At 36.6% G+C, this 22,638-nt stretch overlaps 1 protein-coding gene and 1 pseudogene across 3 annotated transcripts in view; one reads left to right on the forward strand and one right to left on the reverse strand.

Annotated features, from left to right (window-relative positions):
• Positions 1-22,638, reverse strand: part of CTNNA3 (catenin alpha 3) — a 1,431,866-nt gene that overhangs the window by 1,364,551 nt on the left and 44,677 nt on the right. For all 3 annotated transcript variants that reach the window (XM_033130597.1, XM_033130596.1, XM_033130595.1), the window contains exon 3: positions 8,952-9,144. In XM_033130597.1, the coding sequence (XP_032986488.1) occupies positions 8,952-9,144 (193 nt within the window). The remainder of the gene's footprint in view (positions 1-8,951; positions 9,145-22,638) is intronic.
• LOC117036038 (ribosome biogenesis protein NSA2 homolog) lies at positions 4,972-7,090 on the forward strand (annotated as a pseudogene).

Consider the following 22,638-nt stretch of genomic DNA (forward strand, 5'->3'; position numbering starts at 1 on the left):
GTGTGTGTGTGTGTGTTTGTGTGTGTGTGTGTGTGCCACATTTTATTTATTTAGTCATCTATTGATGGACACTTAGGTTGTTTCCGTATCTTGGGTGTTGTGAATAATGCTACAATGAACATAGGGATGCGTATACTTTTTTGAATGCGTTTTGTGGATTTGTTCAGATAAATACCCAGAAGTAGGATTGCTGGGTCATAAGGTAGTTCTATTTTTAATTTTTTGAAAAAACTTCATACTATTTTCCATAGTGGCTACACCAATTTGCAATCCCACCAACAGTGCACAAGGATTCCCTTTTCTCCACATCCTTGCCAACACTTGTTTGTTGATTTATTGATGATAGTCATTCTGACAGGTGCGAGGTGATATCTCACTGTGATTTTTATTTGCATTTTCCTGATGATTAGTGATGTGGTGCATCTTTTCATCTGTCTATTGGCCATCTCTATGCCCTCTTTGAAAAAATGTCTATTCAGTTTCTCTGCCCATTTTTTAATTAGATTGTTTGTTTTTTAGTGTCAAGTTGTATGAGTTCTTTATATTTTTTGGATATTAACCCCTAATCAAATATATCGTTGGTATATATCTTCTCCCATTCACCAGGTTGTCTTTTCATTTTATTGATGGTTTCCTTTGCTGTGCAAAAACTTTTTAGTTTGATGTAGTCCATTGGTTTATTTTTTCTTTTGTTTTCCTTGCCCAAGGAGATATATCAAAAAAAAAAAAAATTACTAAGAAGACTCTCTAAGAGTTTACCGCCCCTGTTTTCTCCTAGGAGTTTTATGGTTTCAAGTTTTACATTTAAGTCTTTATTCTATTTTCAGTTTATTCTTGTATATGTTATAAGAAACTGGTCTAGTTTCATTTTTTTTTGCACGTATCTGTTCAGTTTTCTCAACACTATTTATCAAAAAGACTGTCTTTACCCCATTGTATATTCTTGCCTCCTTTGTCATAGATTAATTGACTATAAAGGCATGAGTTTATTTCTGGTCTCTCTGTTTTTTTCCATTGATCTACGTGTCTATTTTTATGCCACAACCATGCTATTTTGATTGAAAGTTCTTAATTTTGATATAGTAAAATATATCGCTCTTTTCTTTGTAGATTTTTGTTTCATATTTAATAAATCCTGTTCTACACCCAGAGCCTTAAAAATATTCACCCTTATTTTTTACTGAGTTTTTAATTTTTGTTTTTAACATTTAAACCCTAAAGCTACCTAGAGTTGACTTTTTGTATATGATTATGAGGAATCAAATGTTCTAGAGATAGAATAAGAGAAAAGCCAAAGGAATATTGCTGCTATAAGAATGAGAAGCTGAGCAAAGAAATTTTCCCACCATCAGTAAGTTAGGGAGATAAAATTGAAGTTCTGAGTCTTCCTAGGAAGAAATGTCCTCTTAAATATCCCATACTTTCAATTGGGACCACTGAGGTGCTACATCAAAGAGTAAGGGCTAGTCAAAAACAGAACCACCTTTAAAAATGAATTCTATAATTTTTCATACACAATGTCCAGAATCCAAACAAAAATTATCCAAGACACCAAGAGACAAGATCAGATACTTGAAAAACCAAAAAAACAAAACCAGACAACAGAAACAAACCTATAGGAGAGCTACATATTGGACATGTCAGGTACAGAGATTGACTGTAATTGAGATGTTCACTAAAAATAATGGAAAAAATAAAAATTTCAGCAGGGAATTAGAATTTTGAAAGAAATTAAATGAAAACTGTTTCTATTTCCATAGAAATGTCAACTATTTTAAAAAAATAAAAATTCAAGAACTAAAAATGTATAGTAACTGAAGTGAAAAATTCACTAGAAGGACTTAAAAATGATTGGATCAGGCAAGAAAAAATGTTGTTAATTTGCAGATAGATTTAAAATTAAATGTTTAAAATGACCATTTAAAATATCATAAAAAATGAATTATACTGTTTCTGAATCAGAAGATTTGTTACTATTAATATTAAAATGTCAGTTCAGCACAAATTGATCAATAGATCTAATTTAATCTCAGTCAAAATCCCAGTAGGTTTTTTTGTAAAATCTGAGAAACTTATCCCAAAATTTCTATGGAAATGCAAGGGGCCTAGATTAGCCAAATCAAAATAAATTTTATTTCAATACTTACTATGAGATACAGTAATCAAGACAATGTGTTATCGGTGTAAAGATAGACAGATGAATTCATGGAACAGAAAAGAGTTCCAAAGTAGACTCACACAGTCATAGTCAATTGATTTTCAATAAAGGTGCGAAAGTGATTCAATTGAGAAAGAGTAGAGTTTTTTTTTTTTTTTAGTAAATGGTACTGAAACAATTAAACTTATATATGCATCCATATAATATTAAATCAACTGAAGTCCTATATTTAAAAAAATGAATCATGACTACTAACTCACACCATTCATAAAATTTATTTCCATAGAGATTGTAAAGGTAAAACAATAAAGCCTCTATATGATAACATAAGAGAATATCTTCATGACTTTGTAGTAGGCAAAAATTTTTTAACAGAAAAATCTCTATCAATAAAGGGATAAAATGATTAACTGGAATTTACCAAAATTACTTCTGACTATCAAAGGTGCTTAATATAATGAAAGGGAGAATACATTTTTTTTCTACAACTAACAAAGGACTGATATCTAGAACATATAAAAAGTTATCAGAAAAATACAAATTAAAACTACAATGCGATACCACTAAATACACTTGAATTTAAAATACTGACACTTGCTAAAACCAACTTAGTAAGAAGGTAGAGCAACTGGAATTTTTATACATTACTGATAAGAGTGTCGATTAGAAAATCTACTTTGGTAAAACTGTTTGGTAATATCTGTTAAAGCTGAGTCTGTACCTTATGACCCAGCAATTTCACTCCTAGGTATAAACTCAATAGGAATGTCTACATTCATGCACCAAAAGTAAGGCACAAATATGTACATAGCAGCAGTGTTCATTAAAGACAAAAACTGGAAACAACTCAAATGTCCATCAACAGTAGAACTGAGAAATTATGATCTATTCATCAATTGAAAGAATGCAGCACTAAATGGTGAGATCTCACAAACATAACAGTGAACAAAAGCACCAGACTCAAGAGATAACATACTATATGATCCCACTTACATAAAGTTCAAAAAAAGGCAAAACATTTTAAAACTCTGTCATAATCAGGATAATAATTACCTTTGAAGCGAGGGATAGTAACTGGTAGGAGGTACAAATGGTACTTCTATGGATCAGTAATGTTCTATTTCTTGATCTGGGTGGAGGTTACATTAGTAGGTTCACTATGTGAAAATGTATTGAGTTGTTCACAACAATGTATGCATTTTTCTGTATATATGCTATTCTCAATAAAGCACTTGAAAACCTTAAATATAACCAATGGTGTGACAGAGAAGCAATGTCTACAGATTGTAGGGGAATAGAGGATGCACGAAGGTAGTACCTAGGCTATAGGCAAAACATGTAATCCAGACAATTTTTACCTAATTCCTAGGTCATTCTTATGAGAATATTCTAAAACTATTTAAATAAAATGCTAGATTTAATACTTTGTCATTGTATCGATGTTAAGTGGGAAGCTATAAGATCATGAGTGACCATAATAATCACTATGTGGACCACCTTTCTGGATCTCTACAGTTCCACCCACATATCACCTTTCCTTTCACCACCCTCTTCTAATGCTTTCCAGGTCCTACCTTCCACAGGCAAGTTCTTCAGGTAAGCAAATGTCCACATTATACCACTTCAAGTTTCTAACTAAAGGCAGCAAAGCAGAATAAAACAGAATCCTACAGTAAGCTATATAAATTACACTGTCTTTACTAGAAGAAATTTTCTTAGTCTCAAAATTCTTCTTGAAAATAAGTCAATAAACACACATATGTAATATCCTCTACTTCACATTTTTTTTCATTTTTCCAAATACTTTAAACTTATTATTTGCTCATTAGCCTTCACATTATGCCACTGAACAAAGCCCTTAAAAAAAAAAAACCCAAACCAGAAAACTATTTAAAATACATTTCTAGTATCATACAGAGTTACTTGGATCAGAATTCATTCCCCTGATACTTCAGCTCCACCACTGAGCTAAAATTCCTTCCAAGTTTTTGGGATGGTGCTCTCACCATAGCTATCTCAGCTATCCATAGGATAAGCATTGGCCATTCTCCAAATTCCAGAACAAATTGCAATTTCACTGCTTTTCTCCCACACTCAAGTGGCAGTGGCTCAATTTGGCAGTTTGTCAAAAAGAATCACAGTATAGAGCACTTGGTGATCTTTAACCAAATGTGTTTGTTGTGTATACACCATAGGAAATATTTATATGTATGTATATATATATATATATATATATATATATATATATATATAGAGAGAGAGAGAGAGAGAGAGAGAGAGATCATATATATTCATATATATTTCATATGTTTCATATATATATACACATATATATGTATATATATATTTCATACATTGTAATAGAACTCAGTGAAGGATATAGTACATAATCCTAGAATCTAAACAGGCTTCTCTTTGAGGACTTTTCTTTAAAATAGTTTCCTTTCATTGAACTAAAAATGTTGACTGACTTTTTTAAAGTACCACTTCATGACATTTATTGCAATTATTGTTTCATTCTAAGAATGACCAATGTCTTACCTATTTATTTACCAGGTGGTTTACAGAAACTATATTGTCAAATAGATAACATTTTCAGAAAGAAACTATCAGAATAGGGATCGTATTCCAAACCAAAGACTCAGCAAAGAAACCATAGTTATGAAAGATAGTTCATCATGACAGCAAAGATAAAACCATAATAAATTTTTATAATATAAAGTGACAAGGGCTCGCGAGTTTCTAAGACACTGAAAGTTGAGAGCTTCTTTGTGCCCTGGGGTGCTGCGCCTGGCGTCTGGGTGATCGTAACCATGCCACAAAACAAATATATTGAATTATACCATAAGCACTATGGATATCGTTTGGATTACTACAAGAAAAAGAGAAAGAAAGAAGGTCGAGAGGCTTGTGAACGTTCAAAGATGGCAAAAAAGGTGATTGGTCTCAAAGCTAAGCTCTACCATAAACAGCACCAAGCTGAGAAAATACACACAAAAAAGACTGTCAAGATGCATAAAAAGAGAAACACCAAACAAAAGAATGATGAAACGACTCCACAAAGAGCAGTACCTGCATATCTATTGGACAGAGAAGTACAGTTCTGAGCTAAAGTACTTTCTGATATGGTTAAACAAAAACGAAAAGGGAAAGTAGGAAAATGGGGAGTCCCTCTGCCCAAAGTTCATGCCCAGGGAGAAACAGAGATATTAAAAGTTATTCTGAGAAAACACAGCCTCTTCAATAAATGGTGCTGGGAGAATTGGAAAGCCATTGCAAAAGAATGAAACTGGACTGCTATCTGTCACCATGTACCAAAATTAACTCAAAATGGATCAAAGACTTAAGCATAAGACCTGAAACAATAAACTGCATAGAAAAAAACATAGGTACTAAACTTATGGATCTTGGGTTCAAAGAACATTTTATGAATTTGACTCCAAAAGCAAGGGAAGTAAAAGCTAAAATAAATGAATGGGACTATATCAAACTTAAAAGCTTCTGCACAGCAAAAGAAACCATCGACAAAATAAAGAGGCAACCAACTGAATCGGAGAAGATTTTTGCAAACAGTGCCTCCGATGAGGGGATAATATCCAAAATATACAAGGAACTCATGCAACTCAACAACAAAAAAACAAACGACCCAATTGAAAAATGGGCAGAGGACCTGAAGAGACATTTCTCCAAAGAGGACATACAAATGGCAAATACACATATGAAAAAATGTTCAACATCACTAACCATCAGAGAAATGCAAATAAAAACCACAATGAGATATCCCAGTTAGATATCTAACACCCCAGTTAGAATGGCTATCATCAACAAGACAAATAGTAACAAGTGTTGGAGAGGCTGTGGAGAAAAAGGAACCGTCATACACTGTTGGTGGGAATGCAGATTGGTGCAGCCGCTATGGAAGGCAGTGTGGAGTTTCTCAAAAAATTACGAATAAAATTACCGTATGACCCAGCAATCCCTCTCCTGGGTATCTACCCAAAAAATCTGAAAACATCCATAAAGACATGTGTGCTCCAATGTTCATTGCAACTTTATTTACGGTGGCCAAGACATGGAAACAACTGAAATATCCTTCAATAGATGAATGGATAAAGGAGTTGTGGTATATATACACAATGGAATACTATTTGGCAGTAAGAAAAGATGAAATAGGACCATTTGTGACAACATGGATGGATCTTGAGAATATAATGCTAAGCGAAATAAGTCAGACAGAAAAAGCAGAGAACCATATGATTTCACTGATATGTGGTATATAAACCAAAAACAACAAAAGAACAAGACAAACAAATGAGAAACAAAAACTCATAGACACAGACAATAGTTTAGTGGTTACCAGAGGATAACGGGGAGGGAGGTGGTAGATGAGGGTAAAGGGGATCAAATATATGGTGATGGAAGGAGAACTGACTCTGGGTGGTGAACACATAATGGGATTTATAGATGATGTAATATAGAATTGTATACCTGAAATCTATGTAACGTTACTAACAATTGTCACCCCAATAAACTTTAATTTAGAAAAAAAAAAGTTATTCAAAGAAGAAAGAGAAAGAAGAAAGCATGGAAGAGGATGGTTACTAACTTCTGCTTTGTTGGAGATGGCTTTTCTCAAAAACCACCTAAATATGAAAGATTCATTAGGCCAATGGGCTTACGTTTCAAGAAGGCCTGTGTGACACATCCTCAACTGAAAGCCGCCTTTCCCTGCCAGTACTTGGCGTAAAGAAGAATCCCTCATCCCCACTTTAAACAACTTTGGGTGTTATTACCAAAGATAGGGTCATTGAGGTGAACTTTCGTGAGTTGGACCTTGTGACACAAGGAGGCAAGGTTATTTGGGGAAAAAATGCCCAGGTTACCAACAATGCTGAAAATGACGGATGCATAAATGCAGTCTTACTGGTTTGACAGCAGCTTCATAGAAGTAACTCCTTATAATTATTGAAGACTACCCACCAATCAGGAAAATCACCTTTACTGTGATGTTTCTGAGTACTACCAAACAACTTACAAGTCTGCAGTCAAGAGAACTATTTATTCTATTATGAAGAGCATTAAAATGGCTGAGTTTTTTTAAAAATAAATAAATATGACAAAATGGTATATTGATCTTTTTTTTTTACTTGTAACATTTATCAGGTATCTGTTATATGTCAGGCATTGCTAATAGAAAAAAAAAAAAGCACTGGCACTTGCCATCCTCAAAGAATGAAGAGTCTAGATTTACTGAACAAATAAATCAATGTTTGGTGTATGGAGTGGTAAGTCCTATGAAAGAGAGATTCTCAGAGTCTGTTGGGACACAGAAGAGGGACATCTAAATCAGTATCGAGGAGTTTAGTAAACACTTCCTGGAAAAGATGTAAAGTAACATGGACCATTCAAGATACTGAGAGTTACTGTTTGGAGGAAAGTTTGAGAGGGGACAGAATCAAGAAGGGAGAGAATGGTAGAAGCTGAATTACGAAATGCTGTGGGAGCTGGATTTAAAAGTTTGAACTTTATCCAGAAAGACAGTCCCTCTAATCTTCCAAAAGCTGCTAAAATGGATTTTAAGCAGGGAAATAAAATGAGTACATTTTGATTTTTAAAAGATGTATTTGCTTTGGTATGGGGCAAGGCTAATGTAGTCATCCTGAATGCAGGAGGTGACATTAGGAATGGAGAAGAGGGAACAGATCTGAGAAATAAAAGGGGATAGAACTTGTTGAACTTAAGAGCCTGACTGGAAGAGAGAATGGAATAAGAACAAAGAGTCTAAACTGATATGGTGACTAAGTGGTTGATGTACGACGGCAGAGAAGACAGGACAAAGAGTGATTCTGAGGCAGCAGGAAGGAATGATGAATTCATTTCAAATTATCTTGGGTGTTATGTTGCCTATATATTGTCCAAAGAATCCCTACAAAATGCAAGTCACATGTAAAATATGTAACAAAATAAATAACTCCCCTGTATTAGACCTAAAGTGTATTGTGGCTAGTATATTCATTTTAATTATTTAATTAGCAAAGATTTCATGATTTTCTTAAAGTTATGTTGGGATGGGAGGAGGGAGATGTCTGAACCCAGGTCTCTTTTACAAAGCAGAACAAGAAAGTTTAAGTTGCATTATCCTCTCAAAATAGTTTCTTGCAGCAAGCTGATGTAGAAAAATCATTCCATTGACCAAAGAATATTGAGCAGCTTTTTAAAAATAACCTGCAAATGAAACATTCCTTAGAAAACTATTGTACTGCCATAAGTAAAGCTATCAGAAGGTGATATACAATTTTACTATGTAATATTAACATAGAAAAAACATGCGTTGTGCAGTTTGTACAAAGCATTTTTTTTAAATTGAAGAACTCGAAACCTCCAGAAAAACCAAAAAATATAAAACGTACTTCTGAGGTAGTCACAAACTTCTATCTCCAACTGTTTACAAGGAACTTCATAATGTATTTATGTATGGGAAAACACGTCTTCAGTTTCATTAGTCATTTCTCATATTCTATGACCAAAAAAAGGTACACTTCTCTGTTTATTATGGATAAACTATGACTCGGTGAGGGAAGAAGTTGCCTGGAGGGACTGAACAACTAAAGGGAAGAACTAGGGGTGGGTCTCTGAGGCTTGGAGCTGTTTCATGAGCTATTCTGCCTCCCACAGCTAGCTCCTCAGAGCTCTACAAAACACTAATAAACTCACGTCAACGAAAACAAAACTCTCCCAAACCTCCGTCAGTCACTATCTGCAGCTCGCTCCTGACCAGGATGAGAGTACTCACTTTCTTTGCGAACTTCTTCAAGTGTAGCAGTAAGCTCTTCCTTTAAAACTGTGGCTTCCTGGGCGATCTTCTCTCCCTTATCTAAGAAATTCCAAGTCGCTTCCTCCACTGAAGCTAGAAGGACTCTGGCTCTTTTTGAACATCCTTTTTTCCTGTTGGAAGGAGTCTGGGGACAATTTACAAGTGTAGTCACCTAAAATTGGAAAAAATACAGTTAAATCACTTATTAGACCAATTATGAGAACATGGTCCTAGGATATCATAGCCCAGAACAAATTGAAGTATAGCACAGTAACATAATTTATTCCCAGTACTATTGGTACATCCCCAAAAGTCAAGTCGAGGTACCAAGAGCAATATTATCGCCACCACACAGTTCCCAACTAAAGGGAGGAAGGGAGGAAGGGAGGGAGGGATGGCCCTAGAGATTTAATCTTACCAAGTTTTACTATTGAAACAATGCTTTAGAAGACAGTCTGTGCATGTATGTGTGTGTGTTGTTTTAATTAAAAAAAACTTCGTATCAAAATTGAGAAACAAAGAAAATTATATATCGAAAATATCAAATAATTATAAAATAAAATTAAATCACTTTGTAGCCAGCAATCTCCATTAAGAAGGAAGGAAAAATAATTATAAATTAAGTCAGTAAATATTAGTCTATTTAGGCTATGAATAGAGATTACTGATATTGGGGTAGGAGGGACTACTCTGGAACACATAAAGCAGTGGTTACCTCAGTGGTACAAAACCCAAATATTTACTAGAACCTACGTTTCTGGCCCTTTGTAACCTCTCTTACCTGTCTCCTACAGGCTCCCCTAACTCAATAGGCCTCGCAAACAAACAGGTCCCACTCCAAGCCCCTCTCAAGTGGCTTTCCTGACCACCGTCATCCTCTACCACTCTGTCCCCTCACCCACTTCATAGTTTTTGAAACCACATCTAGGGCCTGACATTTCTTATTTCTTTATATGTTTATTGCATGCTTCCAATACTAAAATGTAAACTCCATGAAAGCAGAAAATGTGTTGTGTTCTCCAGCATCCAAAACAATGCACAAAGGTTTTAATAAATATTAGATAAATGGCTTAATGAATGGAGTATTTGAAAAAAGGGACTTTTTAATGTCTATATTTTTAATTGCCTGAATATGGTAATAACTAACACATATTACTTTTATAAATACATTTAAAATAAGAATAAACTCACAACAAGAGCATTATTTGGAGATAGAAATTAAGCATTTGTCTTTGGAAACAAAACCTCATACCACACTACATTGAGAAAACTATCCAATTCTTAATTAAACATTGGACCCCAGTAAGAAAATTTGGTTAACATTTCCATATGGAAAGCTTGAAGATCACCATCATAGCTGAAGAAAAAAATAAACTTGTACCCAGTATTTAATATAAAAGATCTGAAACTCCTATTAAAAGCTAGACTCTTGCACGTCATCAAATAACCAAGGCTTATGACAATTATGTACCACTTCACTGAGAACAGACAGACAGACAGACATAACCCTTCCTGCTCTGCAGTCTCTGAAGATTTGGCTTGTTTGTCTGCCCTTTCATCTCCCTCTTCCTGTCCAACATGCCCTCTGTTTTATTCTAATTTGGTTTATTCCCATGTTTACAACCCAGTGTAGAATTCCTTGCAGCAAGCCTTTGTTTCCTCTCTTGGAAAATGAGAACGATCATTCTATATGACTACGTGAAGGTGAAATAATGTAAAATGACTTGTAAAATGCATAACATGACGCAAATATTGGTTGGCACTTAAGGTGTATTTTCTAGTTCATTCCCCACATGGATATAGAAAATCCATTATGGGGTCCTTTTCAAAGGTGTTTTCTCTGAATCTAACCTTATCTTGTTCTTGGGGTCCCCTGTGCTGAATGTGATGAAGGCAGTTAACGAAGCACATTCTGCATGGTTTACAAGCAGCCAAATAGGGCCACATATCTTTATCGCGCATTATATAAAGATGATAATAAGTCTGATTTATTACATAGCTTTTCACATATTCCAAAAAGTAAACATCTCACTATTATCAATTTATATATTAAGAGTTAAAAGATATTTGTCCAGATTAAGACAAATTACAGCACCTAGTTTAAAACCTTTGTTTAAAATGAAGAATAAGTATCATTGTCTACAATGTTCCTTCAGAATGTATTTTAAGTGCCACAATTCATGAGGCTTCCCACTGAACATTCCTCTATTATTGTTCAGATCCTCCATGTGCCAAATGCTTTCCATAGAATAGCCTGAGCTTTGAAATTAAAATGAACATTCCAGAAATGCCTTATTCCCTATAATAAATGCCAAAGAAGAAAGAAATGTGAAAAGAACATTGTATAACAACACTGTGCTTTCATAAAATAAAAAAAATGTAATTCCAACTTGCAAATTATTCACTTTTATAAATCTTTTATGCCTATGTCTTCTATTAAAATGCTCCAATATGGTTATCTATTATTGATTAAACAAAAGTCAATTGATGTTTTCAATGATTCATTTTATCTCAGAAAGTAAATATGGCTTGGTAATTCTGTGGGGTGGGAACAGAGGCTAAACTCATTTGGTTTTTTTGGTTTTTTTGTTTTTTTAATTAAAGTTTATTGGGGTGACAATTCTGAGTAAAATTACATAGATTTAAGGTGTACAATTCCGTATTACATCATCTATACATCCCATTGTGTGGTTCTTTTTTAACCTCAGCCCACCACAGGATCTAATGACTCCCATCAGTGACTGCCAAGACAAAAGATGGTCTCTCCAAGGGGTGCACGTTATTTGAAGGAATGCCAGCTACCGGTACAATCAGCTTCCAAGTTATTCTGTAAAATAATTCCTGTTTCCTTTGCAGTACAAAATCAGTTACATTTTTATAAGGAATACAAAAACTTTAGTTGGAATTTACAGCAAAGTGATTCTAATGTAGGGTCCAAGCCCAGGCATGTCTTGCTAAACTTTCTTTTTGTCATCGGTACGCAACCCTGCCCCTTCCCTCTTTCTCAGATGTTAGGGGCTCCCTCTCATATGGAAAATCTTCAACACCAGGCTTGCAGCTCTTAAAAAACTTGGATTTCCTCACTTTTCCTCAGTCTATAAATCTGTGCGAGGCCACAGACACACATCTTCATCATAGATAAGGGAGTGAGTTTATCACTGAAATGGTCCTAAATTAGAGATTTCAAATTATATGAAAAGCAGAAATTCCCTACTTTATTAATTCTGCATATTGAAAATTCCATAAAACCAGGTGTATTCTTAATGGCAGATAATAATTATATATTAAAATTTAGAGTACCAAAACAAGGGGTTTTCTAATCTTTCCTAACTCAGTTATGCTTCTCTAGATGATCCAAAGATACTGAAAATGACTCAGTGAACCAAGCCATCACCTGTCATTATGTCGAGCAACACTAGTACACAACAGGAGCACTGCAGAATATGGTGTGAGGTTGTCATTGCATCAGTGCAACAACTCCTTTCATACCTCAGACTAAAGCTAGTTTTGAGCAAAGTCTTTTCTAATGCCAACTTGGATAACATTTATAACCAGGTTCTTTCTCATTCTAACTAATTCTTTTTTAAATTCTACTATCACTCTAGTATAAAAAGGCCATGTTAACAGCCATCTCTTTTCTTATTTATTAGCTAAAACACTTTGAATTTTAACCTTCCTCCAGTAGCTCACAGGAGGAAGGCTCACAGGAGCCTTCAGGGCTCCTTTTGCTTCCTTGAGCTAATTTTAATGTGTGAAATAAAATATAAGACATTTAAGCCATGTTAATTAGCTAAAATTTCAAACAAAGTTCTGAAAGAAATGAAAAGGTTAGAAAAATAAAATTGTCTATAGATAAGTAAAACCAGTGATTCCTTTAAAGTAAAAGGTATCACCTCATCTTGCATGGGAAGTAGGGGTTCCTGGGGGTCGGGGGGTCACTTCAAGTCACTGATAATTTCAACTGTTCCTTATTTCCTACCATAAACAATCTTTACTTTATTAACAAAAGTACTAAGAAGATTGAAGTGTTGGGAACCCAGCAATTGCATACTTCTCGATTAACATTCAACACTCCCCCAAAACCAACTACAGTCTTTTAGTTCATCTCAGGCCAATAAGCATTTATCGAACACATATGTTCAAAAACAGTAATGTAAACCTTTAGAAAATAAAGATGAGTAAGCTCCAGTATGGGAAGAGAGATACAACGAGGTGCATATAAAAGGCAAAATGATAACTGCTTACACTTCTAAGTGCAAAGAAAGTCCTAAAGAGATTGCAAACATTCACAATGATTAAGGAGGGATTCCAAGAACAGCCTTTAACGACAGATAGTTTTCTGCCATGACAGACAGAGGGGAAGGCGAGCCAGGTGAAAAGCATCCATGTGCAAAGGGGCAGAGGGATATTATTTTTGTCTGAGAGTAACAGATAGTCAAGTTTGGCAAAATATGAGATAAAAACAGGAATTTGGATTAGAAATGAGGCTCAGACGTAGGCTGCAGCTTAAATATGAAGCGTTAAAAGCCAAGGAAAGAGTTAATGTTTAATTCAACGGGCAAAAGACACTTCACACAGCATGCCCAAAGTGGAAGCCATCATCCGTCACCAACCTGCCTCTCCTTCATCTGTATTTCTTAGCTCAGGGACTGAAACCTCTAACCTGAGGCAGGAACCCAAAGGTCCTCTGGGTTACTCCCTCTCTCCCCCCATCTCCAGTTTCCTTATATTGCCTCTTTTAAAGCCTTCATTTCTGTCACCTCCTCCCCAGCCCACAGCCCTGGCTTCTAATGGCTGCTCTCTGAGTTACTGCCCTAGCCTACATTCCCTCCAAGCCATGCTCCATGACACAGAATCAGGAGGCGGCCTCCTGAAGCCTCCATCTCAGCCCCAGCTCCACTCTACTGTTATGAAGAGCATACGCCCCCATCACGTTTCCACAGCCATCCCATACTCCCATTAGACCCATCTCTCTATAATGCTAACCTGACACACTCGTACCAGCTTAAACCAGTCCAATGGCTGCCTACAAGATAAAGTCTAAAGTCTTAAGCGTGATTTAGGAGGCAATTTCTTGTCTCACTTCTGACTAAATTTTCACTCTCACATTCCATTCATAAAGTTTGAGTACAAACAACTTGTTAGGCCCACAACAGGAAATGTTTGACAACCTTGACCTGGATCATCTGCCCTTCAGAGCCCTTGTATGCACCTCTCACACCACTCTTTACTGTTTCTTAATTAGCTGTTAACATACTGCTTCCCCAGCTTTACCCATATGGACAGGGGCTTGACTCATCCTGAGCCAGTATACTATAAATAATAAAAATATAAAAAACCCAGAGCTAGCATACTATAAATAATAAATAGTGGTTGACTTAAAAGATAAATGAAACTCTAGATATTAGAAAACTTAAACCAAGAGCCACAATGTTGAGTAATATGTACACAGTTATAAAGAAAGCCAAAATTAAAACTTAAGTTTAGTAATAGTACATGGTGGTTTTCATCAAAAGGAAGTCCTTAATGCGAGAGATCCCATCACTTCCCATGTCCAGATGACAGAAAAGCAGACTTTTACACATTCTGAGTAAACAAGCCTCCATTCACATAGCTTATGGGCTGATCAGTTCAAAGCGATCTAGAATCAAGTATATATTTATATTCAGTCTTGTTAGTTACATAGTTCATTTTCAAACTATAAATTAAAAGAGCAGGCACACAATTTTTATTGCTGATTTTCATTTTTTAATCCATGTATTAGGGCTGCCGTAAAATGCCATAGAGTAGGTGGCGTAACCCACAGAAATTCAGTCTCATAGTTCTGGAGGCTAGAAGTCCAAGATCAAGGTGTCAGCAGGACCTGAGGGCTAGTTCACTAGCTTGCAGGTAGTCACCTTCTCTTTCTGACATAGTCTTTTCACTGTGTGCACACATCCCTGATGTCTCTATGTCTTAATCTCCTCTTATAAGGACACCAGTCATTTTGGATTAGGGCCCACCCTAATGAATCCATTTTAACTCAGTTATCTCTTTAAAGTTCCTACTTTCAAATGCAGTCACATTCTGAGATACTGAGGGCTAGAGCTCCAACACATGAATGGTGGGCGGGGACATAATTCAGCCTGTAACAATCCTCACCACAAATGACACAAAAAGTATAAAACAACCATCATTTTTTTTAATATAATTTAGGGTTTTGTGTATTTATTAGATTAACAACCACGGCTAATATGAGCTGTTACTTTGGAGCTATTGAGGGACAATAATGAAGTACAAGTAGATCCCTCCCCAATTCTACCATCCCTCTGGGCCACGCAGATGGCATAACAAAGCAAAGAGATTTACATGACAAACACAAACAGCTGTAGCTAAATGTTCCAATCCAGGAAGTACACTTGTTCACGGGGAAAAAAAATGAACGCAAACACAACTAGGAAAAGGCCACGCGCTGAAACTAATGTCAAATATTAGTTTCTTCCAGTTTTTATGTAGCTACTTAACCACCCAGAAACAAAAAACTAATATTGGACTTCACCATTCATTTATTCAACAAATATAGATGGAGCACTTGCAGTGTGCCGGGAGCATATGGCAGTAAGCCTCATTCTACTGAGGGGAGACAAAGAATAAACGCATTCATAAGTAGTTATAGAACACAATAGCAGGTATTAATATGCACTATGAGGAGAGTAAAGAAGGGTACGGGAATAGATGAATGACAGGGAAGGGCTACTTCAGATTTGGTATCCAGGAAGGCATCTCTGATTGGGTAACAAAAACCCCAAAGAATCAGAGGAGTAAGACATTTGAACATGTAAGGGAAATGTTCCGAACAAGGGGAACAGCAAGTACAGTCTCTCACACGGGAGCCTGATGGGTGTGCTCCAAAAGGACCAGGAAGGCCAGTACACCTACTGCAGAGTGAGGAGATGAGGTCAGGCTGGCATCTAGGCACAAATCATGCAGCCTTGCAAATCACTACTAACACTCTCAATTCTATTCTTGTGATTGGAAGCCACTGTTTCATCTAGTCTGCTGGTGATTCCCTCTATGCATTCTTCATTTCACTTATTGTATTCTTCACTTCTGACTGATTCTCTTACAGATTCTATGTCCTTTATTATGCTTGCTATCTTTCTGTTGAAGTTCTCACTAAGCTCCTTGAGCATCTTTATAACCATTGTTTTGAACTCTGTATCTAGCTCTTGATAAACTAGAACCCAGTAATCCCACTTCCGGGTATTTATCCAAAGACACCCAAAACACTACTCCAAAGGGACATGTGCATCCATATGTTCATTGAGCGTTGTTTACAATGGCCAAGATGTGGAGGCAGCCTGGGTGTCCATCGATGGAAGAATGGATAAAGAGGAGGTGGTACATATATAAAATGGACTGTTGCTCGGCCACAGAAGAGAATGGGTTCTTGCTATCTGTGGCAGCATGGATGGACTGAAACTAATGGGTGTTGTGCTGAGTGGAGTATATCAGACAAAGAGATATACAGTGTGATTTCACTTATATATGGAATCTAAGAACAAAATTAACAAACAAAACAGAAACAAAGTCATAGATACAGTTGAAGGTTGCCAGATGGGAGGGAGTTTGGGGGTGTGGGTGAAAAAAGGGGAAGGGATTAAAAAATATAAATTGGTTGTTACCAAGTAATTATGGGGATGGAGGATATAGCATAAGGAATATAGTCAATAATATTGTAATAGCTGTGGATGGTGTCAAACGGATACTAGATTTATTGGGGTGATAAATGGGAGGGGGTTGGGAACAGTGTGAGAAAGGTGAAGGGATTAAGAAGTAAAAACTGGGGGCCGGCCAAGTGGCTCAGGCAGTTGGAACTCCATGCTCCTAACTCCAAAGGCTGCCGGTTTGATTCCCACATGGGCCAGTGGGCTCTCAACCACAAGGTTGCCGGTTCAACTTAAGTCCCACAAAGGATGGTGGGCTCTGCCCCCTGCAACTAAGATTGAACACAGCACTTCAAGCTGAGCTGCCTTCCGGATGGCTCAGTTGGTTGGAGCGTGTCCTCTCAACCACAAGGTTGCCAGTTCGATTCCTCGAGTCCCACAAGGGATGGTGGGCTGTGCCCCCTGCAACTAGCAACAGCAACTGGACCTGAAGCTGAGCTGCACCCTCCACAACGAAGACTCAAAGGACAACAACTTGAAGCTGTACGGCACCCTCCACAACTAACACTGAAAGGACAACAACTTGACTTAGTGGGGAGAAAAAAGTCAAAAAAAAAAAAAAAAAAGAAGTACAAACTGGTAGTTAACAAAATAGTCATGGGGATGCAAAGTACAGCATAGAGAATATAGTCAATAATATAGTAATAACTATGTATCATTCCAGGTGAGTACTAGACTAGCCAGGAGGATCATTTCTTAAATTACATAAATGTGTAACCACTATGTTGTATGCAAGAAATTAATATAAAGTAATAGAGAACGTCAACTGTAATTGAAAAATTTTAAAGGGGGGAAAAGGTGAAGGGGAATAGAGGTTCAAATTTCCAGGTACAAAACAAATAAGTCATGGGGATGTAATGCACAGCATAGGGAATATAGTCATTAATACTATAATGCCATAATACAGTAACAGACAGTTTCTGGACTTAGGGTGATCACTTCTTTAGGTATATAAATGTTGAATAACTATGGTATGCCCCTGAAACTAATGTAACATTGTATGTTAGCTATATTTTTAATTAAAAAATCTTTTAAAAATACTACAATACGTGGGGGAAAGGGCATTCTTGTACATGCTCTAATGGAATGTAAACCAGGGCATAGTTGTATATGTATGCGTGGATGTGAGCGTGAAAAATTTCCTCTTTTCCTCTTCACCGCTTCAGACTCCCAAAAACTTGTCTAAAACAGCTAATGTGTTCTGGAATTTATAGGAAATGTTATTATCGGAAAGATAAAATAAAGTTTTACGCTTTATACAGCTTTTAGAAAGTGGCAGAATTCAGGTATTCTAAAGTAAGTCAACAGGATTTGCTGATAGATTGGTTAAGTTATGAAAGAAATAGGGGTCAAAGGTCTCTGCCGCATCTGGTCTGAGCAGCTGGGTGTATGAAGGCAATATTTACTTAAGGAGATATGAGGAGGAAGGGAAATCAAGAGTTGAGCCTTAGGCATGTTAAGTTTGCATATTAGAGTTGCTAAACTGGAGACTAGTATACAATTATGGAGCTGAGAGAGGTAAATTCTGGAGATAAGTTTCTTATAGCTTACATTTTCATTTTAATTATTCACATACCGATGGTTTTGCTGGTCTTATTACAATTTCAAAGATATCTGAGAATAGTATTTGTTTTATTGATATCATGAGACTGTATGAGAGCTCCTAAAAACAATATATAGCTAGAGAAGTTACAGAACTGAGCTTTGGGCACCTCAACACTTAGAGGTAGTATTTCTCAGGAAACCCGACCATGAACCTATTCATCCGAGGATATGTGGCTTTTGCTATTTCAAATGTAATTATTATTTAGAAAGATGCTCGTTTTACACAGAGCAATAACTTAGAGACAAATTCAGTCTTCAGTAAACAATGCAATGTTAGTCCTACAGACTACTTCTCTACAAATTTTCCCAAAAATGTGGTGAAAAATTATCAAGATACTGAATTAAACAAACTAAAGAAAAATTATATTCATGCTGCTATTTATACCTAAATCAAGCATTCTCATTCTGGTGAATCAATAACCAATAGTTTATAGTAGAGTACTGATTCAAAGAAGTGCTGAGCAAGAAAAAGCCAAAGGACAATTCTTTTCCATCAATAACCATTGACTACTTGAAAGAAACAAAATAAGAAGTGAAAAATCCAATGAGGCCAAAGCTGGCCCTAAAATAATGGGCTGACCTTACCTGGTCACCTGGTCCCTTGGTCCATCCAACCCAGCATTCCACATCTAGCAGTGATTGATGGTGGGATATGATGATGACCACTAATTCCATGTTCCAACTTTGTTTAATAACCATTTACAACACTATCAACTATAAAATTGAATAAAGTATGCCAACAAGTCTTGTCAACACAAACTTGTAAAGTTTTACCTGCTATTTACCCCAACTATCTGTTGCCAGATTTCCTCTTCCTTTTTTCTTCTAACACAAAACTCCTTCTCATTAAAGATGTCCAGGGAAAATACACATAATCACCTGCTCATTATGTATGAATAAGACAGGTGTTAAGCAAGAAAGACTACAGGAGATAGTGATTAGATTTGTAGGGCTCTATTGTCAAGACCTTAGAGCAACACAAACATGCTTTGAGTACAGCCCATCAGGGATTAAATATTGATGCTCAGTTTAAAATTGATTAGGTTGTATCCACCTCATTTGTCAGGAATTTGTCTAAGTCAACAAAGACATTTTTGCCTCATTTATTGGTGAAAATTATACATCAGTCACCATCTTGAATCCTCTGGGCTAGTGCTTGCCCTTTGATGTCCTGAAGTCCCTCCTTCAAAACATCAGGATATTACCATAGTGCCCTAATTCTAAAACACCATCAACTATAACATATACCATCAATTTAACCATCTTTCAGAATACAAATGTTTACAATATTTAGTCAATATTGAATCTTCTATATCCAAGGCCGAGCCACGAGGCCAGGAAAGGAGAGGGTCAGCTTTGAAACTCAAAGATACCATTGATCATCTTTGAGTTTCAAAGCTGGCTTTCTTGAAGTCTTAAGCAAAAGTAGTTACGAAAGCCATTAGAAAAAGAGCAGATTGCTTTCTAGATTCTTTTAGTTCCCATTTAGTGAAAATTATATCTGATAGCCTGGATCATACAATTTGATTAAAAAAAAAAAAAATCTGGTCAGATAGGAAGAAGAAGTAAGGAAGCTCTTCTCACCTAGCCCAACTGACTATTGGAAGAAGCTGCTGACAGGTAAGAACGATACATGTAAGATACATGTCCTTATTTCTCCTTGCTGAGCTTCACCCAGATTAATGATCTGTGTTACCATGATTGAGAGAAGACACTGGAAGCAAAGGGACTTCGTTTTCACTTATCTTTGGGACTCTGGAAAAAACTGCTCATGAGCTTCCTTGCGCAATCTTTGGGTGGGCACAGTGAAATCTTGGCATCACAAGGTAATGAGATAGAGAAGGCCAGCTTAGCTTTCCCAAGCCACTCTTTCCCAAGCCATGCGGGAATGAAGAACAGATAAGACCCAGACCATCCTAGATATCCTAAAAGCCAATCAAAACATGACTGTGTTGAAGACTGGTGGGCCTGCCCTAAGCCCACCATGGTGAAGAGCAAGGTGATCCTGCAGCAGAAGCTGTGAGGTGAACAGAAAATGCCAGGCACCTGATGGAGGATGTAGGTGAAAGGTTGGGGTCTGGAGGCCCCGGTGAGTCTAAGGCATCCCAGGAGAATACAAGCAACATCCCCACTCCAACCACATGTTTCTGGTCATTGTATCTAAAGAAACTTAGTAGTTACCAAAAGGGAGTATTTACACTGCTGAATCACACCACTTACCAATCTTATTGGCTGAAATAAAAGGCATTTATCCCAGTTTCCAGGGGCTGGGAGCTTATGAGGAAGATCAGATTATTCATGGAAGATAAAGGAGCTAAACTGTATTGTAGGTAAATTTGTGGTTCCCCACAAGAATCAAAAAGGACAACTATATTAAATGTTTATATCCATCGTAAGATGTATCCTAATTTCAGAAATGTTAAAAAATGTAAGGTGGAGAATGTGGGAAAATGTGTCTAAATTGAAGAAATACGATGTCTTGCAAATCAGGGTTGAGAATGCAAAATCGTTTCCTAAGAGAATACACATATCTGAAAACTACCAACCACATTTTTTAAGCCTTAATATGTAGAGCATTCAGTACTATGATATCGTGTATCTCCAAATTCTGCTATAAAAAGGTTAAGTTACTTTCCCAGAGTTAAAAATTGTCTAGTTTGTAACAAACTGTGTCCTAGTTCCAAACATCCTAAAAAAAGAAACACTCGCTCTTGAAAATCTGCTCTTTTCTCATGTCATGCTTCCTGGTGGCCCAAAGCCATTTCTGGGAAGACAAGAATTACTTGATGTAAGACTCCACAGGCTTGAAGAGGCAAGGAAAGGAAGTCGGAGTGGCTAGGCCTAAGTTAGGGTGTGGGAGAGGCAGAACCGCTTCAGAAGAAATGCACAGGTCCCGCACAACAGTATGGTTACCCTGGGCAGCCCCTTCAAGGACCCAATCGCAGCACACAATATGAGACTCAGCTGGGAAATTCCTGGTGACTTCACCACGAAGGCACCATCAGGTAGCTAAAGGGAGTGGTTTTCAACTCTGACTACACAAGGTTGAAAATTAAAAGTTGAAATGTATAGTCTCCTACACCTATGCTTCTCAAACATTAATGTGATACAAATCACCTGGAATATTATTACACCATAGATTTTGATTCAGTTGGTCTGGGGTGGCACCTAAGGGTCTGCATTTTTTTAGGAGTTTCCAAATGAACCCACAGCTGTCAGTTCTTAGACAACACTTTGGTGGCAGCAAGGTCCTCATCCAGTGGCTGTACATAGAATCACCTGGGAGGCTCTTTACAAATACTGTTGATGAGGTCCTACTCTAGAAATTCTGATTTAATTGGCCTTAGCTTTGACCTGAAGTTTATAAGTTCCTCAAGTGACGCCTTGTACAGCTCAGGTTGAGAAGCACTGGTGCAGGTGATTGTAAATGTAAATTCCTTCATGTGATGTAATACCACACCCTAATTTCAGACTTGTATACAGGTAACCCCCATATAACACAGCACTTCTATAACACCGTTTCACCCTAAAACAGTTCGAGAATTGGGGGAACCCCTCGTACAACACGGCAACCTAGAACACAGTTACACTCTAACATGGTTTGAGAATTAGAGAAATCTCCGAACAACACGGAGCGTAATAAAAGCTTTTAAGAGCAAAAGATATCTCATTTGAAATTAAGGAAATCCCCAAACAACACGGAATGTAATAAAACCTTTTAAGAGCAAAAGATATCTCATTCAAAATTTTTCATTCGAATGTGGATGTCATAACAGATTTGACTGCAGAATTTTAAAATTTATTAGAATTTTAAATCCATTTTGTTCATGGAGTATTAAGTTCAGAGGAAGAAGATATCTTGTCAAAAAGAAAACGCCCTCACTTAATGGTTCTTAGTAGTGATGACGAAGAAAACATTATTTAATACATATTACTATGTTATACTTTTGGTGAAAATTGCTTTAATAAAGATATTTCTCTTAATTATAAAAATATAATAGTATGTTGTTTTTTTAATTTTTGGAACCTAACCCCCTTTTTTGTACCAGTTCTTTGTTTCGTATAACACAGATTCGCATAACAGCATTTTTTAGGAACTTAACAACCGTGTTACACAGGGTTGCCTGTATTATGAATCTCTTCCTTCACTACCACTTCCTCCACCTCAAGCAAAGTCCACCAAAACCAAGGATGCCATATGAATTATGTTCCCGGACCCAATTTCAATTGTGTGTTCAGGGGGATGGGAGTCTCACAACATCAAGCCATTCTTGGGTCACCAGCTGAAAGTACTACAATTCAACTCAATTCTGACACTATCTACCCTGAGATAGCATCAGATTCCACAAGTAAAT

This window comes from Rhinolophus ferrumequinum, chromosome 16 (genome assembly GCF_004115265.2).
Source record: "Rhinolophus ferrumequinum isolate MPI-CBG mRhiFer1 chromosome 16, mRhiFer1_v1.p, whole genome shotgun sequence".
Lineage (NCBI taxonomy): Eukaryota > Metazoa > Chordata > Mammalia > Chiroptera > Rhinolophidae > Rhinolophus > Rhinolophus ferrumequinum.